The 18,205-nt window shown below is 47.1% G+C and overlaps 1 protein-coding gene across 4 annotated transcripts in view; it reads right to left on the bottom strand.

Annotated features, from left to right (window-relative positions):
• The window catches only part of EEA1 (early endosome antigen 1), a 1,786,886-nt gene that overhangs the window by 652,219 nt on the left and 1,116,462 nt on the right, over window positions 1-18,205 (bottom strand). For all 4 annotated transcript variants that reach the window (XM_069629072.1, XM_069629073.1, XM_069629075.1 and 1 more), the window contains one exon: window positions 7,178-7,372. In XM_069629072.1, coding sequence (XP_069485173.1) covers window positions 7,178-7,372 — 195 coding nt within the window. The remainder of the gene's footprint in view (window positions 1-7,177; window positions 7,373-18,205) is intronic.

The raw sequence follows: 18,205 nt of genomic DNA, 5'->3' as shown, positions 1-18,205 counted from the left end.
GAGACAATTCTGTAGAGCCCAGAACTGCAGTCACATTGCTTCTCTGCACAGAGGCAAGGACCTCACACCACCCTGTTTGTTGAGATAATGCATGGCCAGAGTGTTGTCCATCAGGATCAGCACTCTCTTGCGTGTCACGGAGGGAAGGAAAGCGATCATGGACAGTCTGATCACCCTTAGCTCCAGCAAGTTGATGTGTTTCTGAGACTCAGTGAGAAACCACAGTCCGCTGACCATTAGGTCTGACAGGTGAGTGCCCTAACCCGTTAGAGATGCGTCCGTGACCATCGTCACCTAGTGCGAATATTGGCGAAACAACGCGACTTTCAGCAAGTCTCGCATTGCCCACCATGATCAATGCTGAACGACCTGGTCCGAGACCAGCAAAGGGTCAGACAAGTGGCCCTGAAACTGCGACCATTGGCAACTGAGAAGCCACTGAAGCGATCTCATGCAGAGCCTTGCTTCTGCCACTACCATTTATTTATTAGTATTTTTAAAGCATGGAGCAGCCCTTAGGCATCGTGGCGCTGTTACAGAGAGTCTTGCTGGTTACAGAGTAAACCGAGTATAAAGAAAGCTTAGTGGTTACAAAGCATAGCATAGCAGTCAAAGGTTACATTACATCTCAGGGTTGCATAGGATGGTGGTTACATAGCAGTCAGAGGTTACAATATATCTTAGTTGTGTCATAGGATGCATTCAGCTTGATTGCCATGTGTGCTGTGTGGGGGAGCGGAAGAGCTTGATGAACAGGGTGGTTTTGAGGGATTTGCGAAAGGTGGATGGCGAAGGTTCAGCTCTGAGTGAGTTGGGTAGGGCATTTCAGAGTGTGGGTGCTATATGTGGAAAGCCAATGCCTCCAGTGTTTGCTCTTTTGATGGATGGAACGCAGAGTTGGTTGGCGTGGTGACTTTTTTGGGCGTGTTGAGGTGTCTCTGGATATGGTTTCTGATAGGTATGATGGGGCAGTGAGATTGATGCATTTGTGCATAAGGGTGAGGATTTTAAAGTTGATCCTTTCCTTTACAGGGAGCCAGTGGCCGGCTCGCCTGGCCTCGGCAATGTGGTCTCTTTTGGCGATGCAGAGCGTTGCGCGGAGCGTGTTGTTTTGTACTATTTGGAGCCTATTGAGTTTTTTTTTACTGAGGTACCTGCAAGGAGAGCATAACCGTAATCAAGTTTTGCTCCTATTGTGGCAAGGGCGATAGAGAGGCGATTTTGGGGTGTGAGAAAGAGTTTTATGGCATTAATCAGTTTGGTCGTGTGGGCAGAGGCAGATGCAATGGCGCTAACCTGTCGCAACATTGAGAGGGTCGAGTCAATGTAGACGCCAAGGGTCTTTACTGAGGTGGAGACTGGAATGTTAGTGTTGTCGATGGTGAAGTGTTTATATTTTAGGTCGAGCTTGGGCAGTATTTTCTTGAGACCTAGGAGGATGATCTTGGTTTTGTCCCCATTTAAGCAGAGAACTTTAGCTGCCATCCCTGTTTGGATGCTAGTGTATATTTGAAGGAGTGTAGCTGTGTCTTGGTCATATGAGCCAGTGAGAGGGAGGAGGACGTGGGTATCTTTGGCATAGTTCCAGTAGGCTATGCCGAGCGAATCCAGCATGTCAAGAAGTGGCTTCGTAAATAAGTTGTAAAGGGTCGGCATGGTGCACAATCCCTGGGGCACTCCACAGTCGATGGTGGTGGGGGCTGCGTTGGCCTGGTCGGAATAGACCTTCATAGCCCTTCCTTCTAGGAAAGAGGTTATTCATGAAGTGGCTTTGTTTGATAAATGGGCTGCGTTGGAGAGATGAGAGGTCAGGATGTCGTGATCAACAAGATCAAAAGCAGCAGAAAGATCTAGGAGAAGCAGGAGGGCAGGTTTGCCTTTGTCCTTTATTTTGGTGATTTGGTTATTTTGATCTAAGAGGGAGATTTCTGTGCCGTGACCTTTGTGGAAGCCTGATTGTCTCTTGCCTAGAATGGCGTTAGATTCAAGGTAGCGTTGGATTTGGTTGTGGGCAGCTTTATCTAAAATTTTGAGAAGGAAGTGGACGGTGGTGATGGGGCGGTAGTTGTTGAGGCACGAGGGATCTAGGGAGGATTTCTTAATGAGTGGGTGGACCCATGCTTCTTTTAAGCATTGTGGTACTATTCCTGAGGAGAATGAAGTATTGATGAACACAGTGATAATAGGGGTCAATGCGTTGGAGCACTCTTTGATGACAGCTGGTGGGCAGATGTCCCCTTTACAAGTGGATGGTTTGATGTATTGGAAGAGATCTGCAACCGTCTCTGTGATGTCCCTGAAGGAGAAGAGAGGTTTTTCAGGGAAACTAGTAGGAGGGATAGGCCGTGACGTACTGTCCAGATTGGGAAGTGCTGTGCGCTGTGATTGGATGTTTCTTGGAGGAGTTTGACTTTGTTAGTGAGGGCTGCCTGAATGCTAGAACACCAAGCTTCGTCTTTGTTGATTTCGTCAGCACTAGTGGAGGGTGTGACAAGATCTTTGAAGATCGAGAATATTTCCCTAGATTTACAATTAGCTGTGGAGATTTCGCGGTTGAATGATTCTGATTTAGCTGTGAATATTGCTTTTTTTGTACATTGATGAGATGTCTTTGAATTCTGTTAGAGTGGATTGGTTGGGTGTGGCTTGCCATTTGGCTAGGGCCAAGCGTTTGTTGGTGCGTAAGGCTGCTAGCTCATCCGTGAACCAGGAGTTGGTATGCATGGATATTTTTGCTTTTTCTTCTTCCAATGGAGCTATGGACTCAATGGCACGGGTGAGGGAATGGGCATAGACCTTGGCAAGAGAAGTGGGGTTGTTGTCAAAGGGAGGTGTGAGTTCTGGGAGGTTGAGAAAGGGGAGGAGGTTGGTCTTGGTTTGTTTTTTGGAGCTTCTGACTTTAGCTGGTGGAGCAAGAGAAAGTACTTTGGTAATAGGATTAGTAGGAATAGTGAACTGGACACAATGGTGGTCTGTCCAGGGGTGGGCTAAGATATTGGTAATGGAGGAGGAGCAATTGTTGTCTGCAATCCAGTCAATGGTGCAACCTTTAAAGTGGGTTGGCTCTGTGACTATGGGCGAACCCTAAGTCAATGAGTTCTTTAGCAAGTGAGGAGGCTGCTTTGTCCTTTGGGTCATGCTAGCCTAGGTTGAGGTCTCAGAGTAGGATGGTTTTGGTGGAGCTCTTTAGGTTATTTCCTATGATTAGGAGGAAGTGATTTTGGTAATCTGGGGCTGTACTGGGTGGTCTGTATGTGATCACAATATTTATGGTACAGTTGGGAGATTTAGTTAGTTTGGCAGTGAGGAGGTCAGCGTTGTTTTCCCATGGTTGGTTGCAGAGTCTAATGGGAAGCGTCACCTTGGAGATGAGGGCTATGCAGGGAGGCCATGAGGCCCTGAAAGCGCAGGAAGGCAGACACCAGGATTTGTCCCTGGTATTGGAGGACATTGACTGAATGTTGCTTGCCACTCAAACTTTGGGCTGGAAGGCCCTGCCCAGGCAAGTGTCCAAGCCGGTACCGATGAGTCGGAGGGACTGGGACAGTGAAACCTGTGACTTTCTGAAGTTCAGGGAAAGGCCCATGCTGTGCAATAGAGTGCATGGGCAGAGTAGGTGTTCCGACAGTATATCTGGAGAGTGAACTCGGACGAGTATGTCGCTCAGGTAAGGAAAGACATGAATGCCCTTCCTCCAAAGGAGAGCCACCAGCCCTGCTAGCAGCTTGATGAAAGACTTGGGACCTGAAGAAAGCTCGGATGGCAGGACCTTGAATCGATAATGGTGTTGCTCCACCACAAATCTCAGATACTTGAGGTGCTTTCGATAAATCAGCATATGGAAGTAGGCATCCTGAAGGTGCAGGGAAACCAACCAGTCCTGCACATCGAGGCGCTTCTAGAATCTGGGCAAGAGTAACCATCTTGAACTTGTCCTTGTGTAGGAACAAGTTCAGCATCCGCAGATCCAGGATGGGGCACAAGGTCCTGACCTTCCTCAGCACCAGAAAATAGGTGGAGTACCACCCTTTCCCTTGTTCTGAGAGCAGATCTAGCTCAATGGCACTTTGACAGAAGCTGAAGGACCTCCTCCACTAGAATGTGATCTGGAGAGTACGAGGTGGCCAGAGGGCTGTGGTCTAGCAGGGGGACACTGAAGGAATGGAAGGCAACATCCCTGCTGTATGATCTGTAAGCCCAAGCATCAGACGTGGTCTTGGACCATTCTAGGCTGAGCAAGGCAAGCCCATGCCCCACTGGTGACAAAAGGCAAAGCCTGCCATGGAGGTTTGGCACACTGCGGTGTGGTGGGGACAGCGGCCGCTGCAATGCCCCCTCACTGGGAAACCCCTCTTCTGCCTCCTGGGTAGTGCCCTCCTTGCCCTCTTGCCAGGGCAAACCGACCACAGCCCTCGGGGGGGAAAAGGTGGGAAAGGGACAAAACTCCCTGACCACAGACGACAGTTGCGCGAAAGACTGTTGTACTGCACGCCCAAAAGATTTAACGATCGCCTTGGATAACTGGACCTTCTGGAGGGGTTCGTCAGCCTAAGCATCAAAAAGATTATGACCATAGAACAGCATATCCAACAGCCTCGTATGGACATCAGCCGCAAACCCCGACATCCCCAGCCATGATTGGCACCTGACCACTGTGCTAGTGGCCATGGCCCTTCCCACAAAGTCTGTTGTGTTCAGGCCCTACTGCAATATCTGACGTGCCGCCTCCTTGCTCTCAAAGACCAAGGACAGGAAGCCATCCCACATCTCGCTCTTCGGGATATACTCGGCTGCATTGGACACTGCTGTACAAAGGCCAAAGGAGAACTTTGCCATGGCGCAAGAGGCATTCACTGCCTGCAGTGCAAAACTACTCATTACCAACACCTTTCTTGCCCCAGGCGTTGAGTCTCTTAATGTCCCTGTCTGGCGGAAGGGACAGGACGGTAGAAGTCTTCGGAGTAGCCGTTGCGACCTGAACCACCAAGCTCTCGGGTGAAGCATGGGAGGAAAGAAAGGCCAGGTCCGATGGAGCAGGATGGTTTTGCCTCACCAGATCCCTGTCCACTGCTGGGAAAGAGGCAGGCTTCTCACCCACCTCCTTACGGGGGCCTCACACTACCACAAGGGCAGGAGCGTCTCCTTTTTGGGGGTATCATCCAGAATATTGCAAAGTTCGTACTGACATGTGGACCTGGAGGGAGCATATAGCCCCAGAGTACTGGCCACCTTAGTCATCAAGCACTCACTGGAAGGTGGCGTGAGGCTTTCCTGGGGTGGGAGCTAGCAAAAAGTCAATCTGCAGGTCCTCTATAAACATAAAAGTGATGGGTGGAAGGTTTTGAATTAATGTGAACCACTGGCACTGCTCTGGGCAACCTTCCACATCACTGTTTTTTAGCCAGTCTGCATAATTGCAAAAGAGGTCCAGCCATATGCAAATCAGTCAGGTACTGCCACTATAGGAGTAGCCCAGCCCAAACTGCTAGGCCGGGTCCCCTCTGCACGTTAACACAAGCAACCCCAAACATGTTTCAGCCTTGTTGGGCATCATCAGTGAGGTGCAGCTTGGTTCCCTATGCCTCAACGAGCAAGGGATAGACGTCTGGCCATGCCATCTCTCAAATAGGGAGACCAACTATAACCAAAAAAGTGATGGGTGGAAGGTTTTGAATTAGTCTGAACCACTGGCACTGCTCTGGGTAACCTTCCACACCACCATTTTTTAGCCCATCTGCACAATTGCAAAAAGGGGCCACCGCAGATTTTCTACCAGGCCCAGAACTTCTTCACATTCCCTGTAGAATTCTTCCAGGAAACCTCTCACCTCCCTAGAACCTATAGGTTCAAGCCCAACGGGACCTGGTTGCTCTGCTCATCATATATGTCATACATCCTTGACATGAAGGCGTCCCTAGGTAGTCGGATGTATTCCTGCAGAGCAGCGGTGTCCACTGCACCGATGACGCAGAGATCACTGCTACCAAAGGCGGGTCCTATCACCGGCGAGAGACTGCTGTCTCCATCTGGTCCAGGCCCGAACCCTTAGGAGTGCAGGAGTGGTCCACACAGGGTGCTCTGCCAGTCACAGCAGATGAGGTCGGACCCTACGGCACTGTCGCCTGTGGCAAAGGCGCTGAGGTCAGAGCCGCTGGCGCCTCAACGAAGATGTCCAACATCCTCAGCCTGAGGTTCTCCCATTTCTCCAGTGTGGAGGACTGGGTAGGAAAGCATACCTGAGCCGGACGCTCAGAGAACTCCCTGGAGCAGTGGCTCTTCTTCATAGAAGAAAACAAATGTTGGTGCGAGGGCTCACTCGGGGAGAGCAACCTCTCACGATGATTCTTCTCTTTCTTCTTCTCCTTGCGCGGTGCTGCTTGCTCCTCAGAGTTTCGTTCTGCACCATGCAACCTCAACCGAAACCGCTGAGACTCACCCTTCGCCTTGTGGACAAACGTGAAGATCTTCACAACCCTCTCCCAGGCGGGGCCTTCGGGTGCCTGGACTGATATGACCCACAATCCTGAGTGTCATGCTCTACGCCCAAGCAATATAAACAAAATTGGTGCAGATCCGAGACGACATGTACCGGCCGCAGTCTGCACATGGCTTGAAGCTCGAGGCCTTGGAAGGAGTAGGCATGGCGTATTCAAAAAAAGAGGTACGCTCAACGATTGTGTTCCGATCAGGGAACAGAGTGTATGGAAAAAAGGAACTGATGTCACGGGGCGTGGCGGCGCCATATATACTGACCCTGACGTCATGTACAACGTGGGGTACATAGAGGCATTGGATGGAGCAGACGCGGAGCCGCGCTGCACACCATGTCGGGAGAAAAAGTTTCCAGAGAACAGCAGCGCCGGGTATAGGGAATATCACAGATGAGGATTCTGTGGGAGGAAAGAATCCTTTAGAAATCAGTCCTGCACATATTCCACTGTTTGAGGTCTTATAATAAAGTAACCAAATAGTATTACTACTTCACAGTTCAATAGTAGGAGATGAACATTCGACACATTCCAAAACATCTTTACAACTAATAAATATTATTTTATGACATGGCATTCATACATTTTTATTTTTGTGTTTTAAGCCAGTCACTGATTGTCAGTACTCCACTTTTACTTGGTACAAGCAAAATATAAATATGCATAACTCAAAAGCAATAAGGTACTACCTTATCTTTAAGATTTCTTTTCAGTTCTTCGATTTGTGCTTCATTCTGTTTTCTCTCTAGATCAGAGGATTCAGTTAACTGCTTCAATTTAGCTTGCAATTCTTCTTCACCCTTTAATTTTTCTTCCAAAGAACTTTGTACCTTTGTTATCTGACCTCTCACTACATTTACTTCTGTAGACAACTGCTTTGATTCCTGCATTAAAGGAATAATAAAAAACAGCAAAGAATTACCATTCACTCTTGCTAATTTGTGGCCAGCTTCAGTAGAAGTCAATAAAAGATTAATGTGTAAATCTGTCCGATATCCGTCACACTTTTCTCAAAAAGAAGAAAGCTTAATTTTGAAGGCGTTAGCTCTGCAAAAGCACTTTGAAAAAAAGGGATAGAAGGAGTCAATTTTACAGCACAATTTTTGATGGAAATTGAACAAAAAGTCATACGATTTACAGACAAAACTTTCAATATTTTTAAATGATAGTTATGTGACAAGAAAATTCCTTGACAGCCACCCATGTATTTGCCCATCAGAGAACTGGGTGTCCCACAGAAATACTGAATGCACATTAGTAAAATATTCATGTTACATCATAGAAGCAGTGCCCAATACTGGCGACATTGCCAATCAGGTAAAACGTAAATCATAAAAAACATGCCAGCAAAAATAGTGTTTTAAATATTTTCCCACCAAATACAACATTGGTTACAAATACAGTAGCGGGTTTAATAAATAACAACATCTGGTACAACATGGTTAACTGATGTTATAGCTGCTGGCCTCATTTGTAACAACAATAATGTACATAAGTCAAAACGTAGATCATTGCTTTTTTGTATACAAAAAAAAAGATTTTAAAACCAAAACTAGGTGCTGCATATACAATTGTTTACCTCCCAAATCACACATATATGACAGTCCATTGAAGTAAGCAAACAAATACTAAAACAAAATAACGTAGTCCACCCACCAATCCCCACCCTGTGGATTCCACCAAGACAATTCCATTAGTGAATTAGGGCCACCACATAAAATCACCACATAAAACAATGAAGTCTCCAAATATCTATCAAATGCTTCCCAGCTTCCACACATTTTCTGGTGTTTCCAAGAGCAACCCCTTGCTTGAAAACCGCCACCTCCATAAAAGAGCAGCTGTCGACCCCCGTCTTTTAAGGCTGTGTATCTCGCCAGGTCCTTTACACCCCACAAAGAGGCTCTCTCTCTTGGCCACCACTAACATAGTGAATACAAATATTTTATTATATTTCGTAAGGTTGGCCTCATCCCAGATATCTGACGCATTGCGAGAGTGGCTGTTTGTTTGTTTGTTTGTTTGTTTTATTATTTATAATGCGCGAGCGTACCCGGGGGTATCAGGGCGCAGACTTTACAAGAATTTTCGAAGCTTGGTTACACTACACGAGGAAAATACATAATACAAATATAGGTGCACAAATGTTATATACAATATATACAAATCAACAGTAGGCCAGCAGGCCGTAATGTAATATACAGATAAGCAAGAGGCACACGTGGTTACGATGTGTGCATGTAGCGCTGGACACTACCTGGTTTTAGTGGGTCTCCAGTTTCAGCCAGGAGATTAACTTGGAACGGAAGTTCTGATAAGGCAAGTCTGCTCTGAGGTTTGGAGGCAGGGAGTTCCAGAACTTGGCAGCTTTTACCGGGAAGCTGTTGCCTCCTATAGTGGCCCGTTTGTAGTGGGGGACAGATAAGCAATCTTTGTATGCGGTTCTGATGGGTCTTGAGGAGGATAGTTTGTGGAACCTGTTGATCAGGTAGGTTGGGGCTGCGTTGTTGAGAGACTTGTGGGTGAGGGATGCCGTTTTTAAGAGAATTTTATCTCTGGTGGGGAGCCAATTGTTCTGTTGGCTGAATCCTGTAATGTGTTCTCTTCTGGAGATGCCCAGAGCTGCTCTGAGAGCGTTGTTCTGAAGGGTTTGCAGTTTATTGGTGATGGCCTTGGTGGATCCTAGGTAGAGGGCGTTACAATAGTCAAGGCGAGACAGTATGAGGGCTCTGGCGAGTGTCAGACAACTAGTGTCGGACAGGAAAGGTTTGGCTGCACAGATTAATTTGCACGTGTAAGCCGTGGAGGATGCAAGGGAGCTCACTTGTCTTTTGAGGGAAAAATTGGAGTCTAGATAGAATCCCAATGTTTTGACCTCCAGTCCGACTTTGATGTTGTTCCCGTCAATCATGAAGGATTTATAAGCCGGGCCAAGTTTCTTTATACTGATTGTGGTGCCTAAGATGATGAGTTCTGTTTTATCATCATTCAGGCATAGTCCATGAGTAGCCATCCATGCCTGGATGATGATGTACACCCTATTTAACAAGGCCAAATCCTTTCCATAATCTCCTGAAAGCGGAAGGAGGATCTGAGTATCATCTGCATAGTTAGTGTAGGTGATACCAAGATGATCCAAATCATCGAAAAGGGGCTTGGTAAATATGTTATATAATGTGGGGGAGACACAAGAGCCCTGAGGAACACCACAGGTGATGGGTATAGGGTCTGCTGCCGCCGTGGGAGAGAAGACCCTCATAGTCCTGCCGTTTAGGAAGGATGTGATCCAGGTGATGGCCTCGCTGGAGAAATGAGCCGAGGAGTGGAGGTGTGAGCAAAGGACGGAGTGATCGACCAGATCGAAGGCTGCAGATAGGTCGAGGAGGAGGAGTAGGGCGGCTTGTCCGTTGTCTCTGAGCGAATCGATCTGCGCTTTCAAGTCAATAAGGGCGGTTTCAGTCCCGTGTTGGGGACGGAATCCAGATTGTCTAGAGCCTAAGAGGTTGTGTTCTTCCAAGTGCTTCTGTATTTGTACATAGGCAACCTTGTCCAGAATTTTTAGTAGAAAGGGAACAGTAGTTATGGGTCGGTAGTTTGTGGGTGTGGCTGGGTCGAGTGTAGGTTTTTTCAGTAGAGGTAGTACCCAGGATTGTTTTAGGTTAGTAGGGATGGAGCCAGTGGCAAAGGAGGCATTGATCAATTTTGTAATGAAAGGGGAGAGGTCGCGGGCAGCATCTTTAATGAGCTGTGCAGGGCATAGATCTCCCTGGCAGTTAGACGGTTTCAAGGACAGGATAATTTTTTCGACTTCCAGTATGTTGACTTTGGTGAATTGGAAGCGGGCTAGGTCAGTGGGTGTGGGTTTGTCCGGAATTATTGAGTTGAGGGTGTCATTCAGGGATGCTCTTTTGCTAGTGATTTTACTTTGAAGAGTCGCAATCTTGTTGGCTAGGGCACTTTGAATTTCTGAGCACCAGTTTTTATCTTTGGTGCACGTGTCAGGGGGTGCTATGGGGGTTTCTATTTCTTTGAGGATGGAGAAAAGTTCTTTCATGTTAGATTTCGCTTGGGATATACGAGAGTCAAAGGAGGCTCGTTTGGCCAGGTAGATTTCTTTTTTGTAGAGTGCGGCTAGTTTGGAGAGTTTTAGTTTATTAGAGACTGAAGGGGATTTTTTCCAGATGGCCTCGCAGTTTCTTTTTTGCTGTCTTAGTTTTTTGAGGAATGGTGAGTACCATTTGTTGAGGTGCGTTTTCGGTTTACTGGATCTCAGTTTAAGGGGGGCGATGCGGTCCAGTGAGGTGGCCATAATCTTGTTATATTCTTCAACTAAGGACTCAGGGTCCAGGTTATCAGGAAGTGAGTTGAGAATGGGGAGGAGGTCAGGGATAAGTCTTTCTACTGTCATGTTCTTCTTGTTTCTAGTGAGAGTGGGTGGGGCCTTGATGGTGGGCGGGGGTGGGGGTCTGTCGGTGGAGAGCATGAATGATACCAAGTGGTGGTCGGTCCAGGCTTGGGGTGAGATATTAGTGATGTTCACTAGGCAGTTATGGTCGGCCACCCAGTCAAGTGTTCTACCTTTCGTGTGCGTAGGTGTCATACATCTTTGCACAAAGGCTTATTCAGTAAGAGTATTAGCTATGGTACTAGCGGAATGGTCTTCTAAGTCATTGTAGCCCAAGTTAAAGTCTCCTAAGGTGAGGGCTTGAGTGGAGCTTTTGAGGTTGCTGGATAGGATGGAGTTAAGGTCTTCATCGAAGGTGCCGATGGGGCCTGGCGGACGGTAGATCAGGTAGATGTTAAGAGTTTGGGAGTTAGTGAGTGGTATTTTGACTGCTAGTGATTCGCAAGAGAGGGCGTCGGTCGAGGTGGTTAGTCTCATGGTAAGACTGCACTTGTGGATAAAGGCGACACCACCTCCTCTAGAGTTAGGGCGGTCTTGTCTCAGGATAGAATAGTTATCTGGGACTGCCAACATAAGCATAGGGCCTGCTGCTGGGTGTAGCCAGGTCTCAGTGATGGCGAGGAAGTCAAGGTTTTCGGTGAGTATTAGGTCTGCAATTTCTGTAGCATGAGCTACTAGCGACCTGGCATTGATCAAGGCTCCCTTGATATTGGGGCTAGCTTTGTTTTTAGAGATGGTAGCTATATTTTTTGAGGTAGTAGTATGGCGCTTGTCTTGTGTAAGTTTAGGGGTACCCTGGTTGCGGGAGTTCTGAAGGGTTTGTAGTGGGTTACTGGGTTGTGTGGAGGTAATAGGTCGCGGTGGCAGCGATCTAGAGTTATGTGTAGTGGACAGTGAGCGGGCAAGTGGTTCATGGATTTTGGCTAGTCTAGCTCTAAGTCCTAAGTTCCTTTCTGTGGTGGTGCGAGGGTGACTGGAAGATAGTGTCTGAGAGGCGTTTAAATCTGAGTAAGGTACTTGGTTGTTACGCCTGGGTAGGGCTGGCATGTTGGGTAGGTGTGGAGCCATCTTGGTCGGAAATGTGGTATTGAGGCTGGTCATGACGTAGGCAAGCAAGATGGAGGTGAGTAGATACATGCTAAATGGTGGGGTCGAGAATGTTGTGGAAACGCCGAGTAATACCTGGTTAAGGTGACCGTGGTTGGGATAGTCTATGTAGCCCCTAGATAAAGGTAGTTGATAGGGTTGTGATGCCGGGGGTCTGGCCGTCGGCAGGCACTGGCGTGTAACAGGTATGAAATAGGCATCCGCCTTGTTTCAATAGTGTGGTCTAAATGCGACCATAGGCCCAACACAGTAGTGTGGTCTAAATATGACCATAAGGCACAACACAGTAGTGTGGTCTAAATACGACCATAAGGCACAACACAGTGGTGTAGTCTAAATACGACCATGAGGCACAACACAGTAGTGTGGTCTAAATACGACCATGAGGCACAACACAGTAGTGTGGTCACTATGCGACCATAAGGCACAACTCAGTAGTGTGGTCTAAATACGACCATAGGCACAACACAGTAGTGTGGTCTAAATACGACCATAAGGCAACACAATAGTGTGGTCACTATGCGACCATAAGGCACAACACAGTAGTGTAGTCTAAATACGACCATAAGGCACAACACAGTAGTGTGGTCTAAATACGACCATAAGGCACAACACAATAGTGTGGTCACTATGCGACCATAAGGCACAACACAGTAGTGTGGTCACTATGCGACCATAAGGCACAACACAGTAGTGTGGTCTAAATACGACCATGAGGCACAACACAGTAGTGTGGTCACTATGCGACCATAAGGTACAGCACAGTAGTGTGGTCTAAATACGACCATAAGGCACAACACAGTAGTGTGGTCTAAATACGACCATAAGGCACAACACAGTAGTGTGGTCTAAATACGACCATAAGGCACAACACAGTAGTGTGGTCTAAATACGACCAGAGGGTGTGTGACTGGTAGTAGTGACCATAGACCATCTCAGTAGAGGTGGCTAAAAGTACATGCATGCAGTAATGTCCCGGTACTTGCAGGAACTTACAGTACGTTCTCCTTATGCGAGAGGGTTCTGGTGGAGGGTAGGGTGTAAGTTGAGCCGAGTTGATGGCCACTCCGCGCTGCCATGCGCGTAACAGGCGCAGAACAGGCCTTTGTATGGCCTTGGGATTGGCCGCCGGCGATTCCGCCTGCCGGCGGTTCTTTCGAATCAAATCGAGGTTCAGCCTCGATATCGTGCCGCGATGCGCCCGGCATGGGCGAGTCAGGCACTTCTTCAGGACAGGGTCAGGCAGGCCCTGCACAGTGGCACGCTCCGTACCTGGGTCCTGCTGTGGATCCTCTGCTGGGCTGTGGGGCTGGGGGGGGCTCCTGCCCTCACCCCTCTCTCTGGGTGTATAGGAGAAGTGGGGGAACCTTGGCGCAGAACAGGCCTTTGTATGGCCTTGGGATTGGCCGCCGGCGATTCCGCCTGCCGGCGGTTCTTTCGAATCAAATCGAGGTTCAGCCTCGATATCGTGCCGCGATGCGCCCGGCATGGGCGAGTCAGGCACTTCTTCAGGACAGGGTCAGGCAGGCCCTGCACAGTGGCACGCTCCGTACCTGGGTCCTGCTGTGGATCCTCTGCTGGGCTGTGGGGCTGGGGGGGGGCTCCTGCCCTCACCCCTCTGGGTGTATAGGAGAAGTGTTGGAGAAGTATAGGAGAAGTGTTGGTGAAGCAAGTTCCCTTCCCATTACTCAAACCTGCAGGGTCCCACAGGGATCGTGTATTGCCCCTACGCTCTTTACATCAGGCCCCTCCTCAGTCTCCTGGGCAACCTGGGTGTGCAGTACACCAACTACGCTTCCGACACCCAGGTCATATTCTAGCTTACTGGTAATCACGCACTGGACTCAGATGCCATCAACAAAGTGTATGATGCTGTTCAGAGGTGGATGGCCGACAACTTTTTACCCTTAATAGGGACAAAACAGAGCTCCTGATCATGGCTTCTAGCCCGCGGCTGACGAAGCTTGAGTTAGCTTGCAGTAGCTTCAGCATTGCTGGCAACTCTATCACTGTTTCAAAGTCTCCTTCTTGTTAAAGATTATAGATAAAGCAGTCTATAATCACATACAAAATTATCTGGAGACCAACAAGCTACTCGGCCTCTGTCAATCAGGCTTTAGGCCCCAACACGGCACAGAAACAGCCCTGATTGACCTAAAGATCCAGATTGACGATCTGAAAGACAAAGGGAGCTCAGCCCTCTTGCTCCTGTTGGATCTGTCTGCTGCCTTTGATCTGGTTGATCACAAGATTCTGTGTAAGCTTCTTTCCACAGCAGCTCATTTCTCAACAGTAGCGACAACATGGATTAAGTCCTTCTTAAAAAATAGGTCCATGAGAGTCTTCTCCGAATTGGCGGCAGCTGACCCTATCCCCATATCCTGTGGAGTCCCAGAGGGATCGTGTTTATCACCTATCGTGTATAATTAATTTACCAAACCATTATTTGATGATCTGGACCATCTGGGTGTCACCTACACGAATTACGCAGATGACACCCAGATCCTCATACCTCTGACAGGTGAATACTACAAAGACCTAGCCCTTATAAACAGAATTTAGCTCATCATTCAGGCCTGGATGCCCACACATGGTCTGTGCCTGAATGATGAGAAAACTGAGCTACTCTCTTAGCTACCCTTATCAATCGCACAAAACTGGGTGACCAATACCGCTCTTTCAACATTGATGGAAACAATATTAAGGTCGCCAATGAGGTAAAAACACTGAGTTTCTACCTAGACTACTCTTTGAACATGCGCAAACAGGTCAGTGCAACAGCCTTAGCAACAACATATACCTGTAAGCTTATCCATGCCTGCAACCCTTTTCTTTCCACAAAAAGCTGCATCACGCTGGCCAGAGCTCTAGTATTATCTAAAATTGAGTACTGTAATGCACTGTACCTAGGTGCCGATAAACACATTATCAAGAAACTCCAGATCCTGCAGAACAATGCACTCAGAACTGCCCTGAACATTTCTCGCAGACAACACATCGCTGCAATTAGACGCGACAACAACTGGTTCTCTATCAAGGAAAGAATACAATGCAGAACAGCATCTCTGACTTACAAATGCCTTCATAACTCAGCCCCTCAGTATTTTACCAACAAATTCACCAAAAACCACTATGCCCAACCTACCAGATCATCTAACTCAGGCTGTCTACAAGTGCCCAGATATAAACTTAAAAAAGCAGGCATGGCTGCCTATCTTTGGAACTCACTACCCACCACATTAGGATCTGACCAGTCCTTCCATAAATTTAGGAAAGATATGAAAAACCGGTTTATCACCAATGATGCACCTAACTAGTACCTGTTAGCCCTCCTTAACTTGAATCATGTATATCAAATCCAATGAATTTTATTGACTGTAATAACTAACTGAATACTCTGATATTGCTTGCCTAATCTGTATGGAGCGCCTGGGGACCAATTCCGTTGGTGACGGTGCGCGGTACAAATACCTTTAACATATAGATTAGTGTGTATAATTGTACTTTTCCAGTACTGCCTATTGTATACTTACGGTGTGTAACTATGAAACTGCATATCCTTGTAATGCGACCAGACACCTCTGAGTTTGGTGCGCAATATAAATACATAAATAAATAAACAACCGAGCGTGAAGTGTTTTTCTTGATGGATAACTTACAATGAAAACCATATGGTCATCCTGCGGCTAGATAAAGCTTCTTAGCTACATCTAGCCTTTTACCTCAGTCAGTAATTATGCTCTATTAGCCACTACGCTAGTGAATTCAAGGCTGAACCACTGCAATAGTCTTCTGGCTGGCACTTTGTAAACAAATATTCACTCTCTTCAGGTCTCTCAAAATGGTGCAGTTCGCACCATTCATGGCTTGTCCAGATGGAACCATGTCTCAGATGCCAGAAGGGAACTTCATTGGCTCCCTATAGGACATCGGATCACTCACAAGATCCTGACTTTGTCCTATACATGCTGGACTGTCACCATAACTAAATATATGAAGGATCGGATTAAGGTGAGCAAACCAGGATGCCTACTGCTATCCCTGGACAATCAAACCCCTTCAACCCAGATACAAGCTGGCCAGGTTTGGCAGTACAAACTTTGATGTCCAGCCTCCTCTAGCATGGAATTCTCTACCAGGAACTATTAGCTCAGCAAGCACAATCGCTCTTCAAGAAACAAGTGAAGCACCACCTTGTCAATCTTAAACCTGGCTGAAAGCCTCCCTGCACACTTGCCCTATTCTGGCTTTGACTCTTGTCTGTCTTGTACTTGTTTTCCGTGTTTTTTTGTGCACCCTAAGGTCCATGGGCATGTGGCGCTCTATAACAATTACATTAAATTAAATTGTTAAGCACCAAATTAGGGCACCCATCTCGCGGCCTGAAACACTTGTGTACGAGCGCGATATAAATAAAATATTTCATTTTCACCTCTTCAATTGACCAGACAACGCCGCTGAGTGGTGAAAACACCCTGTGAGAATCTGAATCACAAGAAGGTACTCGACCCGGAACGCGGCCCAAAAGAACCCTGTATAAGCTCGGGAATTAAGGGTATAGTCGAGAAAGGCAATGAAACCAGCTGGTGGGGCATGGACATGACCGGGACGGAACATCCAGGCAAGGAGGAGGAGGAAGCCACTTGGGGGGACATGGACATGACAGGGAAGGAACACACCCTCCAGAAAGAGCACACGGCTACAACATGTGAAATTGAAGAGAACTGTAATCATGGACAGGAATCACCGGCGGAGGTGCGAGCGGCGAACAAGTGCGGACTAGACCTTGAAGTATCAATGGGATATAAGAAAAATAGGGGCAAAACCCTCTTTTTTTGTGAGGGGGCCTGAGTCTAGAGGTTTGAAGAGGAATATCAAAAGAGAAGCAGAGTCAAAGGGTACCCTTGTCATTGACGCAAGGGGAGGTCACCTATTATGGTACCATTGGAGCTAGGTAGGTATATGCTAGCTACTAGAGATCACCAGGAGCAAAGGTTTTGTCATAAAAAGAAAAGTTTAATTTAACATAACAAAAGACACATATTTACACAGATAGACATGTGCCTCAGTTAGCACGTAGGGTATGCATAGTATAAAGCACTGAAGTATGCATTTGAGTGGGTTAGTATATGAAACAAGCGACTGTTACTTCAAATCAATTAGCAATACGCTAACAAAAATAAATTGGTATCCTATTGCCAGACATCTTGTGCCAACCTGAAACTGAGTCTGTGCCCTGGGAGACAGGAGCATTAGGCAAAGATAAGTTGCTTCTGGCTTCTCCTGAAGGTGGGGTGGTCCCTGCTCCAGTGAAGGGTGAGAGAGATTATTCCAGATCCTGGGCTCTGAAATCCTAATGCTGTGGGCTCCCCGCCTGGTCCTTTTGAAAAGGGAATGATCAAGAGTCCTTGCTTCTAATGATCAGGGGGAGCAAAAGTGGGAGTAATTAATGACCGAGTAAGTAAAATCTTGGCTTGGGCGAGGAGTCGGAGGAAGTCTATCGGGATCGATGACGTCGCTTCCTAGATCTCTTATGAAAGGAAAACAACGAGTGTCAAGATTTGCTTCTCGATCTAGAGCGCTTACTACGTTTAATGTGCTTTTTTCGCTTTTTAAGGAAGCAGGAATTTATGAAGAGGTTTGGCAGCCATAGCTGCTGGACGAACTAAGTGATTTCTGGCTCACTTTCAAATTTCAAGTTTATAGTAATTACCTCAGAAAAGACTTATGGATTTGTGGGCAGGACTTCCTAATAAGGGAAAATATTATTAATTTGTTTTGGTTGCGCGACTAAGCGTCAGTGAATTTTCATATTTGATTTAGTTTCTTTGTTTCTTTCCGAGTTTCTTTCCGAGTGGGTGAATTAGGGGAAAGGACATTGTGCGGGATGCTCGCCAGAGCTTCATTAACCCGGCAACCAGGCTGCATCAGGGTTTTCACTACGGCACAAGAACATTTTCATGTGCACAGTTCACGTGCACATTACTTTCTCTCTTCTAAGTGAAGAAAGAAGAGGGCAGTGATTGAAACACGGGTTGCACAGTGTTTTTTTTTTAAAGGAGAGAATCTGGCGTGGGTAGCGCAGTGACAGTTTAAATACAGAGGAGACATTTTGACTAGGTTTTCCATTGCGCGGATGCACGGTGACGAGTGAAGCATTCTAACTTCAATTTTGAGCAATATTTCTGCAACGTTGGGGCAAAGA

Source organism: Ambystoma mexicanum, chromosome 12, assembly GCF_040938575.1.
Source record: "Ambystoma mexicanum isolate Mex_15411 chromosome 12, UKY_AmexF1_1, whole genome shotgun sequence".
Lineage (NCBI taxonomy): Eukaryota > Metazoa > Chordata > Amphibia > Caudata > Ambystomatidae > Ambystoma > Ambystoma mexicanum.
This window is presented reverse-complemented; position numbering and strand designations above follow the sequence as displayed.